The sequence below is a fragment of the Coenobita brevimanus genome, chromosome 89 (genome assembly GCF_032717465.1).
Source record: "Coenobita brevimanus isolate Jiangsu-jjx chromosome 89, ASM3271746v2, whole genome shotgun sequence".
In the NCBI taxonomy this organism is placed as follows: Eukaryota; Metazoa; Arthropoda; class Malacostraca; order Decapoda; family Coenobitidae; genus Coenobita; species Coenobita brevimanus.
Genome location: NC_137042.1, coordinates 31,819,268 through 31,846,630, shown reverse-complemented (window position 1 = coordinate 31,846,630; position 27,363 = coordinate 31,819,268). Strand labels below are relative to the sequence as shown.

At 39.3% G+C, this 27,363-nt stretch overlaps 2 protein-coding genes across 2 annotated transcripts in view; one reads left to right on the top strand and one right to left on the bottom strand.

The window, feature by feature from the left end:
• pigeon (gamma-secretase activating protein pigeon) overlaps window positions 1-5,991 on the bottom strand; it is a 32,692-nt gene extending 26,701 nt beyond the window's left edge. The window contains exons 1-3 of the mRNA XM_080281431.1: window positions 5,938-5,991; window positions 5,171-5,355; window positions 3,132-3,201 (exon numbers count right to left, since the gene is read on the bottom strand). Of these exons, the coding sequence (XP_080137557.1) occupies window positions 3,132-3,201; window positions 5,171-5,355; window positions 5,938-5,986 (304 nt within the window). The 5' untranslated portion in view covers window positions 5,987-5,991. The remainder of the gene's footprint in view (window positions 1-3,131; window positions 3,202-5,170; window positions 5,356-5,937) is intronic.
• A 1,308-nt stretch (window positions 5,992-7,299) lies between these two features.
• Window positions 7,300-17,138, top strand: LOC145411434 (voltage-gated hydrogen channel 1-like). The gene is made up of 5 exons (XM_080281474.1): window positions 7,300-7,473; window positions 8,242-8,436; window positions 10,793-10,928; window positions 14,215-14,416; window positions 17,105-17,138. The coding sequence occupies exons 1-5, from the start codon at window positions 7,300-7,302 to the stop codon at window positions 17,136-17,138; spliced, it is 741 nt and encodes a 246-aa protein (XP_080137600.1).
• The last annotated feature ends 10,225 nt before the right edge of the window (window positions 17,139-27,363 follow it).

Sequence of the window (27,363 nt, the reverse complement as noted above, 5' to 3'; positions counted from 1 at the left end):
GTGACATCAGCAGTCAAAGGGTTAATATGTCAGCCACAGGCAGTGCCAGAACATAAAAATACTACTAAATAACTACGAATCTCTTCCAGCCATGCAAACCATGTATGCACTGTCTGTTGTCCATACCTGACAGTAAGCACACAATAAACATACCGTACAGCACATTCAATCTCTAACATTCACTGTCTTTTTCACAATTTGCCCTCTCCTTTTGAAGACAACACAAAAAATGACACCCACCCATTCATTACACTATTCTGGCATTACAGCAGTGATGTGAATCATTCTAAATCCACAGAGCTTAGGACTGGGTGTATTACTACTTGTCCTTAATTACAGTGCTTCACAAGACATGATGGTCTTCCCCCAGTGGCTCATCTCTCTTTGAAAAATGGTAACTAAAGCTAGTTTCCTGCACTTTTTGTCTACAGGTTGTACCAAGGACCTCTGCACCACAAGACTTCTCTTTGTTTGAATTAATCTCAGCTACTTTTACTTACCTCCACAATCTCAATACAGTCAAAGTCTTTTAATCCAGAATGCAGGGGACACTGGGAGTTCCGGATTATCAACTTACTGTAGTGCTGTTGTAAGGTGTGTTGCAGGTGTGTTACAGGTAAATCCAAGGCATCAGTGGTGTAGTAATCCAAGTTAATCCTAGGGGCCATAGGCACAGTATTGTACTATACTCCACTTCTGTATACAGTACAGTACAGCAGCAAACAATATTTCACTTGCACATAACTTATTATTTTATCTGGACTTACTTTATTCACTTACTTTTTTTTTACAAATCATTTCATTTCATTGATTGCCAGACGCCATGTATCCCAGATGGGGTGGCCAATGGCTTAGAGTTAATTGTTTTACAGGGAGGGGCACTAATCCTCCACCAACCCCACTTGACATGTAGGGATGCCAACAGCATCTGGTGTTCCCAGGCGGTCACCCATCCAAGTACTAACCAGACCCAACGTTGCTTAATGAACCATCATTTTTCCCCCCCTTGTTAGCTTGGAGTAAAAAATTCCGAACCACCAGCTTCCTATTAAAGGAATTTGACAGTATTTTTTTCTTTGTCCTCTGTGTCTCCTACCTCTGCTGAAGGACCATCTGTCTTCTTAGAGTAAGAATTCTGAATATTTTTTGTCAGGCTGACAGTCATTTCTTGTGAACACTTTCCTCATCTCAGGTATAAACTTCACACACACACACACACACACACACACACACACACACACACACAACTTGAGTTCAAAAATACATACCAGGTAATCACTCATTCTTCTTCCTCATTTATTATTCATCCTGTATCATCTATGCTTTGCACATAACATCACACAATCACCATACCATCCTTGAGTTAATACTTTCACTGTTTTTATCCTCTTTTCTCTTTCATTCACACCTCACATCAAGTACAGGACCCAGGACAAAGCTACCCAACAGTTCAGTTTACAATAATGTAAACCAGCACCAAAGCTGAACAAGAGTACATTCAGAGAAGTATACAAGACTAAAGAACTAACAAAAATAAATACAGTAATACTGTAAGCTCCCTACATAGCAAAACTAAATGGGGGGGATATGTGTGCTATTAAATAAGAAAACTGTCAAATCCAATTAACAATAGCCACCTTAGTGTACAAATCCAGGTTTGTTTTAAACCTTATGGTATTGTACAACTAAATATTGTACACACTGTTATATTCTATAAATCACAACAAATTTCAATAAAAAATAAATATAAATATAGGGAGTGAGAAAAAATTACTAGGTATGTGACAGAGCAGCAGTGGAATTGCTTGGACAATGCTGAGCAGAGCTAGGCTGATGTCAAAGATCAGTTTGTTGGCTGCATCTGCAGGACAAACTGAGCTTTATTCAGATAAAAAATTTCTCACTAAACACAACAGATGTTTCCAATAAACAACTGTGATAAGTGAAGATTATGTTAAGTGACAACTGTGTTCCAGCCAGAAAGAGAGATTATAGTCTGATAATATAAACTCATATGCAAGGCTCCAAATATTAAAATGGTTTTATGTTGTGACTGGGTGTACCAGTGCAGTATGTAATAAATATTAAAGTCTATAAGCTTGTTAAGGAAACACTGATAAGCAATCCCTTTATTATAGTGATTTTTGTTTTCACTGAGATAAAAATCTGCACTCCTGGTGTTATAGTGCATTATTCTGCTCAAACATCATTACTGAGCTCCTGAGCTGGTTTCTGCCAACAATGATGGTGCCGTGTCTGTGATTTCTGATGCCTTTAAGGGATTCAAAGATGAAAACTAGGTGGTATTTAGTGGGTTTAAATTGTAGTAAAGGGAAAATTTGGGCTAGCACTTCGGGTGCCTGGTACTAATTAGAACAAATTCCATAGGTTCTGTGCTTTTGTTATCGTACAATTCCCTTATTACATGCTATGTTCTGTACCGACTATACCCAAAAACCATAGGAAAACTGTACTGCAATTTGTGCAGTGTAAATTGTATCAACCCAGACCATTCACTGCAGATCTAGAATGCTTAGTTGTGAATAACAACAAGGTATGTGAAAAGTATTCCCATGATGATTAACATATTTATCCTGAAAAATGCAGTATGTGAAAGTATGTTAGATGGGGAATGAGGGTTTATCATAAAGAGGTTTTACTGTGGTGTATCTTATATATGTTTTAAAACACTAAAGGGAAAACTCCTGCCGATATACAAAAACACGCCCTACTGCAGAACAACAGCTTAGAAAATCATTACGGAGTGCTATATACATCAATCTACAAACATTACAGAAATTATACAACACATTACCACCTCATTTTCACATATACTGTACTGTAATTAAAAGCAGAGTATTATGACACAAATCTAATACTGTATTAGCACTACATACATGGCTATAAAAAACAAGCAATCATCAGAAACAACCATCTAAGTCTTGAAGATCACATTACCATAATGATAATTAGAATAAAGTGAGCTTCTTGTACAAGCCTGAAATGATTGTTTCCTTTATGCATGAACTCAAAAGTCAATAACTTCAACTTCTGATGGTGCAGATGAGAAATGAACAACACAGACATAATACGAACAAGGACAACAGATATAATTTACACACAGACTTTACCTAGAAGTGTCCTTGAGGCATTGACTGAGGCTTGCACAACAGGCACAACCTTATCAAATGTGTACAAGACCTGCGGCAGAGAGGATAAGAGCAACAGCATGCTTGTAGTTAGAAAAGAGCTGTAAATGATAACCATCTACCAAAACCTCAGACCACCCCTGTATAAACTGCTTCAGTAAATCCACAGCCAAAAGCAACTCCATTCCTAGTTTTTATATTTAAAATACTATATCTCTAGTTCCCAAAATCCATGAGAAATTCTGCAAATAGAACATTAAAAAATTGCCACACTGGCAACTGGATACTTACAAACCTTTAAGACTGACAACACAGAAGTAATGCCAGTTATTGCACATACTGTAGCAACACTTGTAGCATGAATAAGGTACTCATGCCAAAAGATGCTTTCATATATTCTGAAGAGATAACATGTCACCCACAGTAATTTTCTTAGAATATTATCATTACAGAATCTTTTGGCCGAAATCCACCACCAAAACAATATATTGAACGTTTGAGGCTCATGTGATTTTGGTCATCGTGGAAAAAAACACAAGTTGGCAGAATTACTATGAGACAAATTAACTTCTCATGACTAATATTAATTTGGAATCAAATCCTTCTAGAACTGGACCCTCTTACCCCTTCAAAACTCAACTTCTGCCCAACTTTTATATGTTTTACTAATGGATTATTCTTTCTGCTTATGGGTGACTCTACACTGAGTGACAAGCCAAATTGTTTCCTGTACACCAGGAAACCATTTACTACTGTGGGTGATAACCATATTACTAAATTATGGCACCTGGTGGTTTAATGGGTAGTTAAGGCACTCCAATCAGATTAAGCCTGTGCAGGTATCCAAGGGATGGTTGTGGTTTATTGCTCATGTAATGCCTAGCCCCGGGCTCCTATGCTCCTCATGGGGCAACACAGGATTAGATTATGGATGAATGCATGGATTAATCAAGCAAGCTATAAATAACCTAAAAGGAAAATGCATTAAAAGCACTGAAAGATTTAAAAAAATCAAGAAACACCTCTGACCCTTTAAGGAAACCTTAGGATTGGCACACATACAATGAATTATTGCTATTCCTGAACACCCAGTACTGTGCTGTATAAGATGTAAAAAGATAAATGATTAGTAAATATATGGTATGAAACCAATGATTGTGTATACATCACAAATAAGGATTTTTTTTGAGCTGCATCTCATGAATTGTACTGATTTTCCAAAATGTAAATAAGGTAAGGCTAGATCATAGTCATGTGAGAGGAAAAAAGAGGAGGCATTTACGAAATTATGTAAGATTATGATATGAGTTGGCAAAATTTGATTAAGAGGAGGTTCCGGTGTACTCTACCAATTACTTTTACATTTAATCACTCCAATAACTAAGGAAGAGCATCTACAGTTGACCTACCATCACACACCGGTTGTATGGCAGTCTAAGATCAATTTCTACCAGCCATCAGTTGAATAGAGAGAGAGAGAGAGAGAGAGAGTCAAATTCCACTTGAATGAAAATAAAAATGACTCTAAATTTACACTTAATCCAGAGACAGAAGTATCATCAGCTTAATCCAGAGACAAAAGTATCATCAGCAGTGAGAGTGAAGAGAGGCAGATAACCACAGTGAATAGCTTACTCAGTAAGGTACTAGCCCTTTGCTTAGTGTCAAAACTATGCTCTTATAGCACCACTCCAATACAGTACATACATCAATGCTTCACTGTGTGTGTGTGTGTGTGTGTGTGTGCATTTTCAATTCTGTACAGTACAACCCCTTTTTTTCAAATTTTCTTAATGAAGCAGTCTCATGAAAACTTGTGATGTGTCATTGCCTTGCATGACTGAGTAGTGTCACTATTGTTTTACCTCTCTCTTCAACTGGTGACTCAGTTGAAATGGTTCCCTCAACCCTATTGAGTTAGGAGGTAGTCATAAGCTCAATGAGGAAAAAAGCTTATAGGGTGGTATTATTTCTCAACAACAGGTGGAAAATTCATTAACCAACATCATGCCTGTACAAACCTGGGCACTGTGCAAGTCTGAAGAAGCTATGGCAACCTGTGTAGCAAAAGCTAGTGAGCTGGTGGCACCCTCAGACCCAGTATCACCTCCATTGCTCTCAAGGGGGCCACGCACCAAGACTTCCTCCTCCCACCGGCACAGAAGTGAGCCATCCTCACTCTCTCCAATCCACTCAAAGTTGGAATCTGAAACATTACATTTATTACATAAGGAAAACTGTTCAGTGTATCATCATACCATCATCACCATAATCAACATCCTAATACTAACACTACGGTAATCAACTGGGTGGGTAGGAACGGCTGGGGATGATGTAAGAGAACTAACAACAGTGCCCACTGAAAAGTTTCATACATTCACAAACTCTTTATTACCGTATACAAGTCACTGGAATTGTCTGTTCCACGCAAGTCAAACATGCTGCACAGTGAGTTTTATATATTACATTCCACCTATGAAAAGAAAAAAAAATATTATCGCTGCTGAGTTAAAAACTGGCTTTTGCAAAACCAAAAAACATTTTCTTTTCGTCGTTACATAGTAGCCAGAACTGACTTTCCCATGATAACCATTAGAATAATATGCTGGGAACCTGCGATTATACTGTTATATGAAAGTAAAATTTATCTCGACTATCTATGAGCTATCCATTCAGGTCTAATAAAGGGTCCTTACAGGTAACTGGAACTTAAAAAACCCAGAGTTAACTTTGAGTTCCGAGAGCAACACCTGCATGCAACAGTAATGTAAACTGATAAGTGTATTACACTGGTTCTCCTCCAAAAACAGAATGGGCTTGGCCGAGACCGCCGCCATCTCTGTCGTCTGTTTGTTTACGTCCTTACACCAAATTATCTGCTTGGTCTTATATAAGTTTTGTCCAATTTAATTCATTAATAAATATTTATATTGTGGAAAAAATCGTAGCGATATGGTTTTGGAATTCTAAGCAAAAATATTTAAATAGTTAATCCCATCAAATCCCCAACAGCTGAGAGCGTAGGGCTGCGTAAAAACATACAACGCAGGTAACAATGCAGACTTTGCTGGGATAGCTTTATTTATTGTTATTGGTCGCACGTGTGTGTGGAGCTAACAGCACGTTAAATTCAAGGGCTACAATCTTTTATTTGAAACTTATGACAGATCATGGAGCCTGAATATTTTCCATACTTCCCATAGATCCGCCCCCTTACGCTTGGAGTCCATGAGGAACAAAAAGCAAAACAACTCTTTTTTGAGAAGTCCAGATGCATAGTTGATATCACTGATGAAAACCAGTTGAGGGAGAGTGCTACTACAATTAAAGGGTAAAGATTCGGTAAATTTTTACAAGTTTCCAATACATCCCCCAGGTTGTGCAGTATATTTTTCTGGACCTAGCCTAACCTAACCTAAGCGAACCTGCTGCAGTGGAATGCTTACCTTAGAGTTAGGTATCATACTACTACATTATGTTGCTTGCTGGAGAGGGTTGCCTTCAAGAGGCGGCACCAATATATTGCAGCAGCTCTGCTACCTGGGTATACAAATGTCCCTCAACTCCCTACCTTCATCTTGCATGCATCCTACACACTCCTGTTTGTTGTACACTTTTTTTTTTGTTTTTTGTTTTTTTAACCACACTGTTCCTGTCTAATTTACTGACATCCATGTGTCACATTGCTCATCTTTAGCATTACTACCCAGGTACACTTGTATGCATTCTGTCATCTTTCTGAGTACAGTATTGTACATTAGCCACTAGCTCGTTGGTTGGTGGTGATAAGAATAAAGTCTGAGTGCCTGTTGCTTTGAAAATTGTTAATCCTTATCATTTAAGTAGAATACAATATAGAACTTACTTTTCAAAGCTATATAGATATTAAGGCCTGTCACAACATAAATGGTGCAAGGAACCAAGGGAATGGGCCAGTAGGGGCAATTATTTAGCCTATGTGTAGTTGATGGATCTACTGGATCAGGTATGACTGGGCTGAGCAAAAACAATAACAATTAAAAATGCTTAAAAATCAGTGCTACTGATACCATTATTCATTAGATAAGTACCTACAAGTATTAGTGCTTGAGATTTCCCTTTAACCATCCTTCCCTACCTACTGTTCTGTGTGTTCTTTGCAGCCAGTTTAATGGAGGGCAGTAAGGGTGAGGTGATGGAAGGTGAGGGTTGCCACAGAGTGGAGTTTGGGAGGGACCAAGACACCCTAAGTCTAGAATCCTCCTCTTCGGATGGTTTGGCACTGAGGTCACGTACTTCTGTCAGACAACAGCTGCAGCAGTTCCTACGCTCCACACGATGCCAGGTACGTGTTTTTCCTGTCATGCTGTGAATGTTATCAAAATTCATTGCTGTGCAGGGTTTAAAATGTTAGAAAGAGAATAAAGCATTTGGCACTTCCTGTCTTCTGTAATTATGTCATTACAGAGTACCGTACAGAAAGAAAACATTGCATCTTTCACTTTTGTACCTGTTAGTACTGCGATTCCATGGTTCAGTAGATCCTTCATTGTCATGGTTGTTCAGTTAATACAGAAAACTATAAGCTATATACTGGTGCTCATAACACAGTGAGGACTTAATGGAACTCATGTTCTCTGTTTCTTGATCTTTCAGCCTCACTGTGTGCTCCATGACTTTTCCTTGTTGATGGATTTACTTTCAGAATTAATTTCCTACACATATTTTCAAAGTCATTCATCAAGCCAAGCAGCTCCCATTTACTTCACTTAACCCAGCAGTACAGTATCATCAGTAAGCAGTGGTTCAGGGAATTTTCACATCCTACCCTGTCTTACAGCATTTCCTTGGCTCTCAGTCTGGAATGAGTCCTTCTGTCACCATATATTTATTTTATGGTGATGATGTAAGTGGCCTGATATCTCCTTCTAAGGTTGCTTTCAAAAGAGGAAGCTTATGGTACAAGTATTAGATTTTGCTCCTATTCTGAAATGTATGTCACAGTCTCTTGCAGACATTTTGGCATGTATGTTGCAGTTACAGGTTTTACTTTAATAATTAGCTAGGTAGGAGGTATTGTATATGCTTTATAAAGCAATACATTATGTGCCAGGTGGTGGTGGTGGTGCTGGTTGTGGTTGATACACTGCTGGTCATCACAGAACTTCTTTTGGACCTGGAGCTAGGTGGCCAGCCCTCCTCTGCACCATTTGTTCTTCACACACTCTCATTAAGTCTGCTCACCCTCTTCCTTGTTGAGATTGCTCTCAAGATCTACGCCTACCACTTTGACTTCTTTACACACAAGGTAATGTGAGTTTGTTATTATAGTATTTAAGAATATTTAAATCTGATATGTCTGGAGTGATTGTATTAGCATTTTAATGGTACTGTAGTGCTTCCTCTTAGATACAGTACTTATATATTTGTAATTTATATGATGACTTCCCCTGCAACTAGAAACTGCCTTTACTTGTTAACCATTCATTTTCATTCACCATCCAATCCAGTGTTGCTCCTTGAGGAGCATAGGAGCCAGGGGCTAGACAAGTTGGTCCTGACATTTAAGATGAGATTGACCAGCCTCACTCATCCCTGAGTGGCATTACATGAGCAACAAACTCCAACCATCCCTTGGATATAAACCTGTCCGGGCTCAGTCTGACTGGAGCACCTTAATTTCCCACTAAACCACAGGCACCATAATTTGGTTATATGGTTACCACCCAGCATAATAAATGGGTTCCTGGTGTACAGGAAACCATCTGGCTTGTCACCCAGTGTAGAGTCACCGCAAACAGAAGAGGAAACAATGAAGGAAAGAAGTGAGGAAGAGGAAAGGGCAGTCACCCGAGAGCAGCATTACACTGAGTGAGTGGATGGTGAGTGCCCCCACCTACCACTGATAGCTATTAAGTATTAATATTACAAGAATGTATGTGGATGATATATTTTCTCTTCTTGCTAGAATCTGATTGGTTAAGTACAGTACGGTATTATAGTAATCTCCCATTTTATCCATCATTATTAAGCCCCTGTAAAAACTCAGGTACAGCGACAAAGGCCACAAACATGATGATGAGCGGAATGTGCGCTGACACCAGACGGCTGAGGTGGAGCAGGCAGTGGCCTTTAGTTTTGGAGCAAGTGCATTGCAACCGTATTGTCGGTAGCATGGGGTTTGTGGGGGGCAGTGCGTGGGTTGAGAAGTTTGTTTCCCATGCATGCTGATAACTAATGCAATAAAAAATGGGTATTTCTTTGATTCTGCCAGATTTTTTGCTTTTTCGGATAGTGATGTACTGTATGTCGGATAATGCATCGTCAGATAATCAGGAGAGTACAAGAATATGCTTTATGCTGTGAGTGGTTTCTACCTTATTGCATTTGTGCACTGAATTAAACTCATGACAGATCTTTAGTAGTTAAACAGTTAATGAAAAGTCATGTCTAAGTGGTGTGCAGTTGTTTGAAAAATCTCTCCTAAACAGAACAAGCGCACTTGTTGATTGTATGCCATGTGTCATGTCCTGAAACTTTCACTGAGATTTTAAAGAAATAGGCATGGTAAGCCAAGGAATGGGTGGGATGGACTGGAAGTATGGTGGGTTGTGGTGCTGGGCAAGAAAAATATACCCAGTGAAAAACAGTATTGTAAGAATAGTGATTTTAATGTAGTGAAGGTTAATTGTAAAGCATCCTCAATGAATTAAAGTTTTGAGGTAAAGGAATGAGTTTGGGGTACAAAGAAATGGATGGGATGAGCCTGAAGTGTGGTGAAGGGTGGAGAGGGCCCGTGAAAACAAAAAGAAGAAAGCTTGTGTTGTTTTCATGTACCTGATGTCCTGCATGAGAGAACCTCATGCTGTAATGTACCGTATTGAATGTCTGTATCCCATAGATTCTGTTGCTGTGAGAACAACTTAAGTAGGTGAAGCATGTCAGGATGGATAGGTTTGTCTGGGAGTTGGAGATGAAAATTTTGAAGACCTGAATAAATAACTGAATGAATGTATGGCAAATACAGTATTAGTGTGCACTGTAATGTTATTTCTCTAACTGTGTGTTTTCTTTTTTCTAGTACAGGCGGGTCCCGAACTTACGAGCTAATTGGGAGCAAGGATTTTGCTCATTAGCCGAATTTTTGTTAAATGAAGTGGAGAACTTACGGGAAAAACAGGGCTAGGGAGCATTAGGGGTCACAATGGAATGCTTAGAAGACATGGTGATACAGTAATCCTGGGCACAGAAAAAAAAGCACGCTGCAAGACCAACCTTGACTGGGCAAGCTTGGCTGGAAGAATGTTTACGAAGATAAGGCGGAAAGAGGCTCGCAGAGCTAGTGTGTGACTCGTTCCTTAGCTAGTGGCGCCACAGCTGTCCGCTGTGTTTACCTAGTGCACTAGGTAAATGTGGCGGGCAGCTGTGGCACGACCCTCATATCGATTCTTGTAAGTTGGGATTTTGGGGGATTTTACTTGCTTGTTAAACAGGCGGTGGTGCAAATTTCAAGACCTTGTGTTTGCGAATTCTCATTAAGCGGTTGCTTGTTAACCGGGACTTGCCTGTACTGTACCAGAACCTATCTACTACTTTTATGAGAGAGGTAAATTGAATTATGATGATTACAGATTATGATTTTTTTTTTTTGTGTGTGTGTGTAGGGTGATGTGTTTGATGCTATCGTTGTGGTGGTGTCAGTGTGCCTGGATGCTGTCTACCTTCACACCCATGATGCCCACTCAGGTGTTGGGCTGATTATTGTCTTCCGGCTGTGGCGTGTTGTTCGTATACAGAATGGTGAGTAGCCTTGAGTCTGATGGATGTATGGTGGTTTTTGTTAGTAGTGTAGCTCATTTATTTGGACAGATTTTTTATAGTTTTCCCCCTGTCAGGTTATTTCTTGCTTTGTGGCTCTACCTCCCCCCATCCAGAGATGAGAAAAGAGGTCGGGATGATGATGATGATGTTGATAATAATGATGACGGTTATGTCTCTAATTGGTTTGATGTAAGTTCAGGTAAGTAGCAGATTGTTTCTAAGGCTGTTAATAGGGACTGCAAGATTCTGGAAGGGAAAGATGTTTTCAACATCAGTTTATGAGCATGTCCCTTTCAGCATGGATACTGGCAAGATTGGACACAATTTGAATGTTTGACTTTTCCTCAGATGTTTCTGAAACTCGCATGTATTCAGTACCACTTGGAAATTGAATGTTTTCAAAGTATTAAACCTGCCAGTAACAGTAAAGAACCTTTACTGTGTCTGAGCAGCACTAATCGTCTCCACATGCTCATACAGGGCGGACAGCCAGATTCATCCGTAGTTCCTACTGTATGTAACATTCCTGTAGATGTTGATAATAATGAAACATTGGTTTCTTTCTCAGAAATCTATGAAAGGTGCTTACAAAATTATATTGATTGTGGTAGAAGAGTTTGTGCCAGGTGGGTTGGTCACATAGAACGTTAGATGTGAATCAGGTGAAGAAAAGATGATATATGAATGAGTTGAGTGTAGAAGGAGATGTGGAAGACCAAGAAGAAGGTGGATGGAAATAATAAGTAAATGTTTGAATAATCAAGGTGTAGAACTTGAGGAAGCAGGAGGATGGATGAAGGATAGAATTGGGTATGTATATGTCATAATACACAAGACAAGGTTTGGTGCCCATATTCTGGCAGTCAGCAGAATGTTATCTGACCTGCAAGCATTATGAAGCACATCTATGTGGATCATTTGGCCTGTGAGGTGGAGCTGAGAATTTTGAAAGCTTGAGCAATGGGTGAATGGATGTATGGCCGTTTTATTTGGCACTCATAGTTTTCCTTTGAAAAAATGGAGAAAGTCCCACGAATTGATGGAGTGTGTGGTGAAATGATGAAGCATGGGGGAGAGATATTAATAGAATGGATCTGGAAGATTTGCAGATTGGCCAGGGAGGAAGGAAGAGTCCCAGAGGATTGGAAGTCTGGTATGATTATTTTACTGTACAGTGGAGGAGAAAAAGAAGTTTGTGGTAATCATAGGGGCATTTGTCTTCTTAATGTAATAGGAAAAGTATATGGTAGGATATTTATTGACAGAGTTTGGGAAATAACAGAGGAATTAGTTAAAGAACAGTGAGGCTTTAGGAATGGAAAAGGTTGTATAGATCAGATATTCATCCTTAGATCTTTAGTGGAAAAGTTTCTAGAGAAGGGAAAGAAGTTGTATGTGGCCTACATGGATTTGGAGAAAGCATATGACAGAGTGGATAGACAAGGAATGTGGAAAATAATAATAATAAATGGAGTAAATGGGAAGTTGTTAAATGCTGTGAAGAGTATGTATGAGGGTGCTAAAGCTACGGTGCATGTGGATAGTGGACTGAGTCAATTTTTCTCTGTGAATGTTGGACTGAAACAGTGATAGGTCATGTCTCCATGGTTGTTCAGTCTATCTATGGATAGGGTTATAAAAGAGATATAAGGTATGGCAGTGGATGTCAGAGTGACCCAAATGAGAGAGGGCAGCATTTGGAAATTTCCTGTACTGTTGTTTGCAGATGATGCTGTATTGTTAAGTGAAGCTGAAGAGGAAATGCACGGCTTGATGAATAAGTTTGGGAAAGTGTGTAAGAAACAGAATCTAAAGGTGAATGTAGGGAAGAGTATAGTTATGGTCAGGGCCAGATTAACCCTGCTGTGGCCTGGTAGGCATGCAGACGGTTAGCCTGCAACATATAATCTCATTTTTCTAATGAAATTTTTGCATGACCTATAATGGCCATTTTTGATGGCATGATGGGTTATGGCCATTACTTGGATGCCCAAAATGTATATGTAATCTGCTCTGGAAGTCTGGAATGCCTGTGATGGGCCGTGGCTTTGTAGGCAGTTGCCCATTTTGCCTGTACCTGGTAATCCGGTCCTGGGTATGGTCTTTGAGTGAAATGAAGTCACTGAGTGTACAGTGAGGTTGGATGATGAGGAAATGGAAAATGTGAATGCATTTAAGTACAGTAGAAGTCTGATTTAATGAATTAAATCAGCCAACCTCCATTATCTAGAATTTTCCGCTAAATCGAGTTCTGTAACCAAGGCTCAACACAAGGGAGACTTTTCCGGTAGCTGGAGGTACATTCTGCCAGATCTTTGAAGGCAGCTGTCATGCTGAGTTCAGGACGATGCACACACGCACGGAGTAGATGTTAATAGATCCAAGAGCACGTGGAGCCTAGGTTGCACAAGCAACGCAACCCAGGCGACGTGGCGGGAACGTGTTGCAACACCGTACAGGAATGATTATGCTTGCTGGTGAGATGAGCGTTTCCAGTATTGGCTCTCAGGTGCACTTGCTTCACTAGACTTTTTCTGTAAGTTGGTGGTTTTGGAAACGGAATTTCCTTAGCGGAATTTTACTAGTGTTAACTGAAATTTTCCCTTAAAGAGGGCAAATAAATACCAGGAAAAAATGCCTCTGCTTTTTCGGGCCTCCATTATTTTGAGTTCCGTTATATCGGTCTTCCACTGTACTTAAATAGTGTGATGAGTAAGGATTGAAGTTTGGATGATGAAGTGCTTGAAAGGGCACAACAAGGAAGAAAGGTTGCTGGTTCTTTGAAATTAGTGATAAGAAACAGGGAAGTGAGCATGGAAGTAAAAAAGTCACTGCATGATAGTACAGTACAGTATTATGATACTAACTCTAACATTTGGAGGTAAAGCTTGGACCTTGATGGAGGGACACAAGACGAGAGTGAGAGCAGTGGAAATGAGTTACGGTACCGGTGTTTGAGAGGAGTATGTGGAGTTACATGGAGAGACAGACTGACAAATGAGGAAGTGAAGGAGCGTTGTGGTGTGGATGTGTTAGAAAGTGTTATGAGAAACATACCGAGGTGGTGGCATGGAGATTTGTTTGTGGCCACCCCTTACGGGATTCAGGCATCTGGCAATAGATAGATAGATAGTTTTCCTACTTTTGGGCTTCTTGTGTCTTCTAAATCCCTCCTACTTCAGATAATAGTGGGAGATAGCTTGATGATGATAATTCCATTACATATTACTCTGTTTAACTCGAAAACATTTTATATGTTATGTAGCAATGGTAATGCAAGTACGGCGTGCCAGTGACAAGCGGTTGGCAGAGGAGCGACGGACTCGACAGGTAGTGGAGCACGAAGTGGAGCGATATCGGGCCTACGCTGCAAACCAGGATCGCTACATTAGGGATCTGCAGCAACTCCTGGATGCACACTCAATCCCGTATCCACCTTACTCCACACCACCATCTGATATCAGCCCGTGAGTCACGCCTTATATTCAGTAGCCACTTTTGAGGAAGGGGGGGAAGTATGTAAAGATACAGTAACTGTAAATGAAAGTAAAAACTGTTTATTTGAGAGAGAGAGAGAGAGAGAGAGAGAGAGAGAGAGAGAGAGAGAGAGAGAGAGAGAGAGAGAATATTTATTGTACATAATTTTGAATTTCATTCTAAGTCATTACAGCACCTTAGGAAATGATGCTAGACTTACCTGCATGCCCAGTACAGGAGCAGTTAGATTGAGGAAATTTTTCTTTAACATTGCACTTCTTGCATATCATTTTTTGCCAGTCACCATTTCATGACACTTTAATATTGCTGTTTTACTGTTTCTCACAGTTTAATATATGAACTGTGTGTAATACCCATATTTCATGCATTGGGTGTCCTCACACTGATTTTGTGATGTCATGTAATGATGTCTGGTGTGGCTGCTACAAATAGTGCTCTGTTGGGAAATACAGCAATACACCTTAGAAAGGTGAGTGTAGCAAGATGAAAAGGTGAATGTTGAATGTTAATGCAGCAAAGAATCAAGAAATATTTTGAGAGGGGTTAAGTCATGGAGTGCATGCTGAGGCTGAATAGACAATGCGAGTCCTTTCAAATACACCAAGCCCTTGTTTTTCGACAGATCATTATTCAACAATTCGTTGTTTTGACATTTTTAAATCTATACCCTTTTTTCATTGTTCAACATGGTTACCCCTGCCAGTTTGACAATTCAAACCATGCACTGCCAGACGAATTGGCTGATCTGCCTCAGTTTCCCATGCTCTGCCCTGCTGATTAGTTGCCGCTTCATCCGTCTGCATTTCTGTTTGATCACATGGAATACTACAGTAGAGCACCACTGTGGCTCCACCCAAGACCCCTACTCCCACCCCTGTCAATCGTAGTCACGTGCTCACCAATGTGAGTGAGTGTTTTGCCATCACATGGTCAGGTGATGATTGCGCCATTGATTAATGAATGCTCTTAACGCACGATACTGATTTTGCACCATTTGTACATAATACTCATCTTAGTTATCATTGTGGGGTCTTGGGGGCAAAGCTCCCCAGTTAGGTTTGAGCGCTTCCAGTTAGGCTTCCACTGTTATTTATAGTTTTAAATTGTATAGATTTGAGTTTGGAGTGGTGACGTCATGTCCAGTCGGCGGGATCAGCTATAAACACATTTTTAAGAGGCTTTCAGGGGGCTTTCTGTAGTATTGCTAAGTAGGTATGTTTTGTTTGTTCTCCAATATTTTTTTGACCAGAAATCAAATATCAGTCATCTGAGATGTACGTAGTACTATAATAATTTTCCGTGAGAACGTAGGTCTGTAAGAAAACAGTCCAAATCCCAGTGTCGATCATATTTATCGGTATTTTTTCCATCTTTATTGAATATTTTTTGAATGACGAAAATGGTCAGGAGCCTAACCTCCGTATTTCTTAACAATCACATGGGAAAAATGGGTTCATTATTTGACCAGTTCATTGTTCAACCACTTTTTATGGAACGCATCCCTGTCGAATAGTGGGAGAGAGGTATGCTGTATTTAATGTGATGAGCCAGGAAAGGAGTTTTCAGGATGAAGTGTGAGAGAGAGCACAGCAAAGAAAGAAAGGTGGGTACATTAAGAGGGATGATAAGGAAGAGGGAGATGAGCATGGAAGCAGAGAAGTCATTGTGTGATAGTAATGTGATCCCTTATCTTCATGTATGGATGTGAAGTTGGGCTATGCTGGAAGGACATGAGTTAGAAGAGTGGAAATAAATTACTGGTGTATATCTTTGGGGAGGATGTGGTGCTCAGTGGAGAAACTGACACAAATGTGAAAGTTGAGGAGTGTTGTGGTGTTGATATGAATGTGCTGGAAAGTTTTAAAAATACTCTTGGTGTTTGACAAAATAAAGAGAGAATGGGGAATGAGAGATGGACCAAGAGATTGTATGTGAGAGAGGTGGATGGGGAGAGGAGGATGGAAAAACCAAGGATGAGCTGGAAAGACAAGGTGGATAGGTACCAGTATATGCATGAGGGTGGCATGAGTTGCAGGGTGGGCAGCCTGATGGCAGAGAACAGCATGACATTGAGGGAATTTGTTCTTGATCACCCCCTCCAGGTTTAAGGTATCTGGCTTTAGAGAAAAAGAAGCAGAAAGGTGCACACTGCTTTATAGGACTAGTTTAGAAAGACGGCTTTAGTCCTGCAGTTATTGATAGATTGTAGCCTGTTTGGAGGCATTCTGGAGGATTCTGAAATAAGATGTCATAGTTTTCATCTGCTTGATGTCACCAACTTTGTATCTATCTAACTATACCCAGATGCCATAATTCTGTATGGGATGACCGTTTAATGTGGTTTGGCACTAACCCTCCACCAACCCACTTGTTGACACATAGGGAACACATATTGGTTGGTTACCACCCAACGTTGTAAATGGTTTCCTGGCCTTCAAGAAACCATTAGACTTGTCAATATTAAGCCTCCTGAATGGAAAGAAGAGTAATAAAAAGTGACAGGAAAGATGGGAGAAATAGGAAGAGAGGAGAGCAGGCACGGAAAAAGAATGATAAAGGTGAAGGAAGAAGTAGGCAGTACTACATCGTGAGTGGATGATGGTTGCCAGATTTGTATAATTTCAGTAAATGTATAATTAAATGCATTTTATTTACAGGGTGAAGGTTGTGGCAGAGGTGAATACAAAGTAAGAAAGGCAGTGCCTCATCAGTGACTGTTTTTCATCGTAATCACCGTCGTTTCTGTTTGATACGCGCAAGTTTATCTTTGAAGGTAAGATTTGTTGTTCTTCCATGAAGAATGCAACTTATCCAGACAAATAATCTCTATAATGAATGCACTTAAATGCATTTACCATGCCAAAAATTAGCTGCACTTTTAAGATACGTAAGGTGGTATTTTGATTAAGATATTTATTCATGATGGCTGTCTTTTCAAAATGTCATCTGCATTCATAAACATGAACTTGGGTGATGAGTTGGTCTTCGTATATGTTCATTAGTCATTATGTATCCTCTTTATAGAAGTTGTTAAAAGCTATACTTATTGATTGTTGCAGCAGTGGTGGTGAAATACCATATACCTGCACCAGTTATGATAGGATCATATTTATGAAGTGTCCTTTCATGTGCCTTTGTGTGGATGGTATTCACACTTCTCACTCCACTTTGGGATGGGAAAGGTGGTCTGGGTGATGGTGATGATGATGATGATGATGTCTTCACATTTTGTACTTGTACTTGAGTGTTGGGGGAAAAAATTAAAATTGCCCAACCCAGAACAGAATGTGCCTAAGCTCCGAGCTGCAATCTTGATTTTTATTATAAATTTCTAAAAAACAAGTACCCAGTATGTTTCATGTTCATGTTGAGAATTCAAAGTAAATTACTAAAGGTCTCTAGTTTTGTGCCATTGTTATGTTACGTTAGCTATGAGCTATATGTTCTACCTCATTCATTTGTTACAGCTTTGATTGTAATACATGTAGTAAGATGTTTTATGTACTTCTTTGTTAAAAATGCTTGAATTTTCTTTGTGTTGTTCATTAAGAGAAGGTATGTACTACACTAAGCCTCATTTTAGTAAGGGAAAACTATCAGTAATTAAGGCATCAGTTTAATAAAGGAAGAACAACAGTAACCTTTAGAAGCATTAGTAAGCACTGTATAATGAAGCACTATAGTATGTGAGTGTGTGTGTTACCTAGTCTCATCTCAGCCCTTTTTTTAAATATGTCCAGTTTCATTGCCCCTCCTGTCATGGATATATTCCATTTCTGTACTCCAAAGTACATTGTAATCATTATTGTCATAGCTTTATGTAGCCACAGTGCTTCTTAGAATACAGTTAGCTATATACAGCATGCCCTCATCCAATGATGAGGGTGCATTTGATAAAATCCATCACATAATGATGTATTATGTATCAAATTCAGTATAACATGGGTTCAGTGGCGATATGTTTTCAATCAAGGGTCACCTACCCAACAAAGTTTAAGAACAAGTTTTCATGTAACGCAAATTAAACTGGGCGTTATTTTACTTTAGTGCTCCTAACTTGCTGCGTACCACCAAATATGTGTAAAAATTAGTTTCCAACCCACTGAAATAGGTTATTATTTCATGTCATCATACTATACTTGCTGCTTGAACCCAGACACCACACTATTGTTCTGTTACTGACACAAATGCACCCAAGAGTGACTGAGTTCAGAACCATATTGGAACAAACAAATGACTGTATGCCTGCATTTCAGGGATTGTGTAGTGAAAATAGCGATTGTACATTGACCAGTGAGGCTTCATAATGGATCATAATGATTGTATAAGCAAAAATGCGATTGTATACTGAAAAAAGGTCCTAAATTTTTAGTCATCATATAAGCAGTTTATCGCATACTAGTTCGTCATACAATGAGGGTCTGCTGTATTGTGAAGACATATATGATACACATTGCTCTCCTGTCTCACCAGAATATACTATAATCTCTTTAGGCACCCAGCATTACCTTCCTAGTGGTGAATGAAAATAGAAGCTATGACAGATCATTGTGTGTTTATGAATGTTTTAAAATACTAAAGTGAGGTTTATGTGTAAAGTGATGAGGCTGGTTTCAATAATTAGTTTTAATTATGTAGTATCTAAAAGTGCCATTATATCATATAAAGTATTCATGCCATTGAAGTGTTCATTTACTCTTACTAATCTTTATAATCAACATTATTGTAGAAAAATAATATTTTATGTAAGGTATACTTATACTCACTATTATAGACACAGTACTCAAGTAAGCAAGTTCAAAGCATTTAATGAGTGGCATTCAAGCATTTTGCTTTCAAAGTTTCAAAGTAAGGTACGGTACAGTTCTTGCCATTATTAAAGTACAAGATAGCATTTATATATTTTACAATAAATACTGTGCAGTATGTCAGTTATGTACAGTGCAGCTGTTTTTATTAAGAGTATGATGTTCATTATAGGTTATTTTTTATACGTTAAATGTTTATACCATCTTTGTTTAGTAATTTATGGTGGGCTTTGATACACAGTTTCATTCTAAATATGAACTGAGGTGGCTATCCAGTAAAACTGAGCTTATATATGTACCTGAAACTGTTTAAGAAATGCATCAATAAAAGTGAACCTCATTGATTGCATTACATTATCATATTCTGACAACAGTGAGTCATATTATGTATAGACAGCTATATCATAAATTCAGAGATGTGAAAAGTTTTGTGTTCGTGGATTGATGATGATTGTAATGCTTTAAACAGAATGTTATTTATGGTTGTACTTTATACAGCTCCAGAATGGTTGGAGATAATTCACTCATGTTAGGGATGTAGATTGGTCTCCTTCCTGTTGATGATCTGGTCTGTGGTAGCAAAGCCTTGGACTCCCATGCCTTAATGGAGGTAATATGGGTTTGACTGTTTCCAGTTTGTGTGTGTGTGTGTGTATTTACTTAGTTGTGATATACAGAAAATGAGCTACGCTTCTGGAGTCCCTTCTCTGTTTCTCGATAAGTTGAATTTTGCTCTGAACTTATGAGTTGTTAGACCGGACGATCTCTTTGTCCAGGCTATTCCACAGGTCTGTTCATCTGTATGGAAAACTGTATTTCTTGATATCCCCCAAGCATCTTGGGTTTTTTAGTTTCACTCCGTGTTCTCTTATTACTCTCCCATCCCATACAAGCAGATCTTCTCTGTAAATTTTTTCTACACCCTTCCTGGCCCTGAACACTGCAGCCATGTCACCCGTCTCTGGAAGGCAGGTCTAGTTTTTCCAGCCATTCCCTGTATGACATATCTGCCAGGCTAGGGACCATCTTGGTTGCTGTTCTCTGTATTCTCTCGATCATGTAAATATCTTTCTTTTTATGTGAGGATGAATGAGGCTGGTCACTCTCATCTTAAATGTCAGGACCAACTTGCCTAGCCCCGGGTTCCTACGCTCCTCTGTGGGGCGACATAGGATTCGATGATGATGATGATGATGATGATGGTTTTTCATGGCAGAATGTTCTGTTTTAGGTGGTTATGAACTTTGTTGAGATGTAGGACTTACGGACAACCCTTCAACCACATGCAACCCTTCCACCTTCTCTGTCTGCCAGTCAGGTGGGTAGCAGCCAATAGGAATTGATGCACTAAGTAGTGGGTCATTTAGGGGGGGTTCAATAAGCAAAATTAGGATGCTCAAGGGATACATACATACTCGTGTGTGTGTGTGTGTATATATATATATATATATATATATATATATATATGTACAGTACAGTATGTATATGTATACATTATATATATATATATATCCATCCATCCATCCATCATCCAATCCTACATTGCCCCATGAGGAGCGTAGGAGCCCGGGCCTAGGCAAGTTGATCCTGACATTTAAGATGAGAGTGACCAGCCTCACTTATCCCTGAGTAGCATTACGTGAGCAATATACCCAAACCACCCCTTGGATATAAACCTTCACTGGCTGAATCTGATTGGAGTGCTGTAATTACCCACTAAACCACCAGGTGCCCAAATTTGGTCGTATGGTTACCACTCAGCATAGTAAATGGTTTCCTGGTGTACGGGAAACCATTTGGCTTGTCACTCAGTGTTGTCACCCACAGGCAGAAGTAAGAGGAAAGAATGAAGGAAAGAAAGACAGAAGAGGGAGTGTAAAGTCACCCGTAGGCAGAAGGACGAGGAAAGAAGGAAGGAAAGAAAGACAGAAGAGGATGGAAGGAACGAAGGATGGAGGAGAGGAAAGGACAGACACCCAAGACCTGCTTATAAGATTTCCGTATTATAGGGCCATGTGTTCACATGTTAAAGGGTTTCTTGTTATCTAAGCCAGCCCCACGTTCACCTTTTGGGGCAATTTTCATTTTTTTTTCCCAAGACATTTACCTACCTACTATAATAAAGAGTTCATTACATACAAACACTGGAGGATTCCTCACCTTGAATGGAAGAGGTTGTGGGCCTGCTGGGGGGAGGTGGAGTGGGGTTCCAAGGCAGGGCAGGACTTCTACTGGTCCCCAGCACGGTCATCCTACTATGCCGGTTCCATAAAGTCCTCTTCTGAGGAAGAAGATGAGTCCTGTATGTCCTGATTCCTCTGTTTCCACTCCTCTGCTTCTTGCACAAACCCTTCAAAACCAATAGAAACCTCAGGCATAGCATCTTCCTCTGGTTGTTGTTGCTCTTGAATCTCTCGACGAGGAAAAGAGCAGGTGAGGAGAGCTTGGTGGTGTTGACGAATTTTCTCTTCCTGGAGGTGTTCATAGGCTTGCATTGCATGCAAGTGTCCAGAGTCTAGAGCCTTGCCTACCTCATCAACTTCATATGCCAGGATGGCTTCCTTGAGCACTTCTGCACCAGCCAAGATGTTATTGACATGAGCCATCAACCTAATTGGTGCAATGGTTGGTTCCTCTGCCTGATCTGGTCCTCTGCCTCATGATATTCCCGGTCTAACTTGTTGATTCATTGCATGGCTTCCTCTGGTGTGGTATTATCCATGACTACCTCTACCAAATCTTGTTTTTGCACCACTTCACAAACAGGCACAACTCGGCATGCTCTCACCACTTTCTCCCTCATGGTTGGGGTGGGTCAGGTGGCCAAAGAAAAAAGAGCAAAGATCACGCAGAGCACCTGTGCAGCCAGAGTGCAGGGAGATGGTAGGTTCAGTTGGGGCAGGAATGCTCAGTGGACTGTGACGACACCCTACACGGACACGTGATAGCATTACGTCATAGGCTAATGCAATCCACACTCTACAGTATCTATCACCTGTTGCTTTGTATGATTTCCAACCATAATTTTGTGTCCCGTGTTGCGTTCTGTCTATCACTGGCCATGTAGTATGACTTTGAAACATAAATTGGGGCCTCCTGCTGCATTAAGTCCATCATCACCACGTAGTCAGGCACTGTGAAAAATGAGCAGCTTCCTCCAAGCACGTTATATCATATTTTTTTCGCGTTGTGACATGTTTTGGACACAGAATGGCACCTTCCATGTTATGCAAGGTTCGCATACTATGATCGCAGATTGTACAAGCGGTGACTGTATGTATATATATGTATACTGTATATATGTTTAAACAGTATATAATTATATGTGGTATATTTCAGGTGAAATGCATGTTTATTTAGGGTTTGAGATGTGTTTTTTGACCTGTTGAAGTATGTTTTAAAGAGAGTTTTGTATGCATAGTTCTGTGTTATTAGTTGAAATGAGAAAAAAATGTCACTTTAAAACCATCTAAAGCTGTTTTTGGATGTTACACTACTGTATATTTAGAATTATTCATAAAACTGTAATTATTATGACTTGCAAGAAATTTCCATGAAACCCTCATTTTGGGCTGCAAAATGTAGAATATTGGATCAGTTGTTTGCCAAAATACATATGCATTATATTTTACTTTTTATTTTTTATATGTTTAAAGTGATGATATATATTTTGATATTTGTACAGTCCAGGTGAATAATTCTTTAAGTTGATAATTTGAACTGGTTAAATTTAGTACTCCCAGTTTGCGGTATTAGTCTGTACAGGTGGTATTTTTCTGTAAGTGTTTTGTGCCTAACACCATGCTTCATTTTCATAGGGTGGTAGACACAAAATTGCCAGACTTATTTTGAATCAGATCATGGGAGGTATTAGAGAGAAATGCACTAAGCTCAAGATATGAAAAAATACAGTTAAGGTTTGTCATCCTTGACATTTGAATCATTGAAACAGGTTGTATGTTTGCATTTCGAGTGGAGACTAAAAATGATTACTTGTTGTTCAGTGTCAATTTTTAACAGTTAGTTAGTATATTATACTAAAAGTGTAATAAATTAAAAGTTGGGTAAAATGGCATTTTATTTGTCTTCTTTAATTGGATTCAGAAATAGTGATTTATTTCATTTGTTAAAATCTTCCTTAAGGTTGGTTCAAAACATTTATTTGTTGAATACAGTATATATTTAGTTACACAATAACAGTTGCAAAAGGAAAAGTGCCATAAGCATATTTCTATTAAAAAATTTGTTTTGCAAGAAAACTAATGAAAAATGTTTCCTCTTCAGTTATAGCTGAGGAATTCAGTACTGTCAGTGAATCTTGAATATTGGCATCCCCACAGAAATATTGTTTGCAGTGAAATGCAATTTTTCCAGTGAAAAAAAAAAAAAAGTTAACTCTATCAGAAACCCTTTTTTGTCATTCTCCTCTCAATGGTTTCCCTATGTAGGTACTTCATCAACACTTGGGCATTTGATCTGATGATGGGAGAGAGATGAAGGGATGGACTATCATTTCTTGTATCTGGTATACAATGCCTCACAAGTCATGATGACCCCCCTCTGAAGTTGTCAGTGTCTCATCCTTTTGTCCAAAATGATCACCATATGACCGACACTGTTGCCATGTTTTTCTCGTCAGACATTTATGGAGTATTTTTTATCATGCCTGAAAATTCACATTATGCGCAACCTTCCTGCATGCACGGCCTTCACTTTTACCTTACTTTGAATCATTTCCCAAAGTTTGGTTGAAATTGGATTAAAACTTTATTTTGGGAGGTCAGCATTTGACAGTCCTATGACTGCTTCTTTGCACCTTCTTGGGCCAGGTGTGATAAGAGAATGGAGTCCATTCAGAAGCCGAGCAGAAGGCAAAATGGTTATGCTGTGGCCGAGACACAAGAAATCTAGTTTCTCTCTTATCCCCACTGAACAGACACTAAAGTAAGGGTCATATTCTAAGTGGCTTTGGAGATTTCATAGCACCTCTTCCTTAGCGATTTACACATCATATCACTCAACATCTTAAATGCTGTTCATGCAAACTGACTCTATTAAATCTATATTAAAACTATATGAATTACTTACAAGAGACTGTCAGGGTGTCATCATCATCATCATCATCCAATCTTCTCTTGCCCCACGAGGAACGTAGGACTCGGGGGCTAGATAAGTTGGTCCTGACATTTAAGATGAGAGTGGCCAGCCTCATTCATTCTTGAGTGGCATTATGTGAGATATAAATTCCTAAGGATGATGTGAGCTACAAAGTCTTGCATCACTCATAATACAGATCTAAGACATGTATTGACACCAGAGATATTCACTGCAGGCCAGTAAGAATGATCATCCCACTGAGCCAGGACCATACTGATGCACCCCAGCATAGCAGAGGATCTCTGGGACGCCCTGGCGACTGGGTAAACCTATAAGATCAACTTTTCTCTCCAACAGAACCTAGATTTAAGCTGGTGGGAGGGGGGTCATTTAATCATCTAAGTTAATTCAAGCCTCTCGTGCTGCAGTTTATCTTCCTCCTCCCCTTCCCTGCAGTTTTGAAATTGTTCCAACATCAATAAATTGCCAAGTGTTAAGTCCCTTTATGTACTGAAACTGCGTCTGTAGTGCTTTATCAAAGTATTTCTTTTTGCACAACTTTGTTCAGATTAAAAGTTTCATTCATCATTAGCCACAAGGTCCTACAATGTGAAAATTCCCACTTGCAGTATACTACAGAATGACATTAAAATATAATGTTATCTGGTGCTTTCAAAAGTGTCAAATGTATTATTCATTATTTTTATTAGATAATTTTGAAAACAGCGCAGCAGCATGTTTGTAGTCAGATAAGTTTCTTGCACAGGTCACATTAGTGTTGGAGCTAGGGACTGGGCCGCACACTCTCTCAATAACCATCACTTTACTCTTTTCTACATTTACTCTGAAGGCATGACGCTCACAAACATCAGCAAAACTCTGCACTATTCATCTTAGTGAAGGACTGTCCTACTCTGTTCCCCCATTCCAATGAGGTACCGATATTTCGTACATTTACTGTAGTCTCGTTACTAACATATGATTTAATTCGTTTTAGGAGAAATTTAAATCTGGATTAGAAATATAGCCACTAGTATCTCCTCGAGTATGAGATGTCTCCGAACTTGAATAATCGCTTGGAGATAGCAAGAAGTAACTTTATCGGGCTGAAGGGGTCAAGTTGTTGATATAGCTCTGACATAAGGTCATATTTTAGAGGGTTTAGGAATTTGTTGCACCACTGTTTTAGTAGTCTGTTTAGATTACTGCTTAAATATTCCCTTCAAGATATCAGTCGTGGTAACATCGACAGACCGCATTAAAACTAGCAAAGGAATATTAAAGTTTCTTATAATCATAAGGAACAAGTCAATGCAAGAGATGCTGTGGACCCTCCATGGCCGACGAGAATACATGCGTTAGTAACACCTTTTTCTGCTTCTGTCTGGAGACACATTTTATTGATTTTTTTTTTTTTTTTTGCGATCTTTAACTGGTTTTTATTCAACTTGGGGAAGGTCTCTTATTACGTGGTAAATGAAGGCTGTATCAGACTTCATTTCCGAAGTCTCCTTGAAGCTGAATAAAATCAGAGTACGTCGTTGGACTTAAGTTAATTCCAGTTATATGCATACGATTTAAGTCACGGTGTACGAGATTTCTTGTCCTGAAGGGGTTCATACAAAGGTGTTTTTAATCCGTTCAATACGTTGTTTATCCTTATTCCTGTCAACACCGTTTTATTTTGCGTAGCTTACTCGTCTGGTATAGTGAGCCGGTTAGCTCCTCTCACTACACAGCTCTTGTTTCATTCGTTATTGCTATCTCCAGACAATTTATTTAACCCTGGAGAAACTATTCCGCCTCCAGTGATTGGATATAGCTTTCGTAAACTTATTGGCTGTTAGGGAGTTAAGATGAATAAAATCATCCGTTGGCAGCCGTAACTGAAAAAATGCGTCCTCGATCTGAAGGGTTAAAATATCTGGTTTAATAAGAGTCTTATCCGATGGCGGGTTTTTAATTTTATTCTTGCCACCACCAAATGAGTATCCAGTTTAGGAAGAATCTCTGGTAGACATTGATTTAAGCCAATATCTAATTTTCGACCTCTATAAGACTCTCCTAAACTAAAATAAAGTCGCTTGGAGTGAGCCGATTAACATGGTTTGGCTGTAAGGAATAAAACAAAGGTATCATTGCTTTGTAGGAGTTAGGGTATAATTGTGAACAGAATATGAACAAAATGATTAAAGTATTTTAATTCCTTGAATACAAGTACTTATATTATATTTTATTTCTTTTAACATCTGATATTAAAGTTTTCCCCAGGCAAGTTTAATGCGAATATACAAGCTCTTCACCCGAAGCACACATTGCCGCAGGGGCCAGGGCAGCAACGACCATATTCACAGTCCTCGTCCTTCAGGCAGTGGTTGAAGAAGCGAACACACCTGACGTCTGGGTCCACTGGTGGACAGCCATCACTGTCAAAAAGTAAATAAATGAATAAATAAATGCTCTGAGAACTGGTCAGTGATGTGCCAGACACTGCATAGCCTAGGAGGTTATCAAGAACGGTTTAGAGCTTGCCGATATTGAGATTTTGCAATAATCGCAAATGTTGTAACAGTGATGTACACAGTTCGTACACATGCATTTGATTTGATTTTAAAGTCCGTTATGCACTCCTTACCATAAGGTCTGGCAACAGTGTTTGAACGCAGAGCAGTTAGAATCACTACCACTTACCGTGGGGTTCATGTTGGAATCGCTTATCAAACGCATTCGTAAGTGGGAGACTCTCTCGACAAATCCATTAAAATGTGAACAATAAAATTTAATACTACTTAAGACTTATTTACATGTGTTTATGTGCCAACTATTCTCACAGCTGCTGTGCAAACTTTCACCATCCTCTCTAACTCCTGACTTGTGACAATACCTAGGCAAATGTGAAGCTTTACTTGTCCTTGAACATTCACATATTCACATTGTTGGAAATATCGACCATTCTGCACTCACAGCTGCTGTGCAAACTTTCACCATCTTCTCTAACTCCTGACTTGTGA

What these genes read in the sequence shown, in the direction of transcription:
- LOC145411434 (XM_080281474.1), top strand. Translation starts at nt 7,300, where the DNA reads ATGGAGGGCAGTAAGGGTGAGGTGATGGAAGGTGAGGGTTGCCACAGA. An exon ending in TACGCTCCACACGATGCCAG is followed by an intron (nt 7,474 to 8,241) that starts GTACGTGTTTTT and finishes ATTATGTGCCAG; the next exon opens with GTGGTGGTGGTGGTGCTGGT. An exon ending in TGTTGTTCGTATACAGAATG is followed by an intron (nt 10,929 to 14,214) that starts GTGAGTAGCCTT and finishes TATGTTATGTAG; the next exon opens with CAATGGTAATGCAAGTACGG.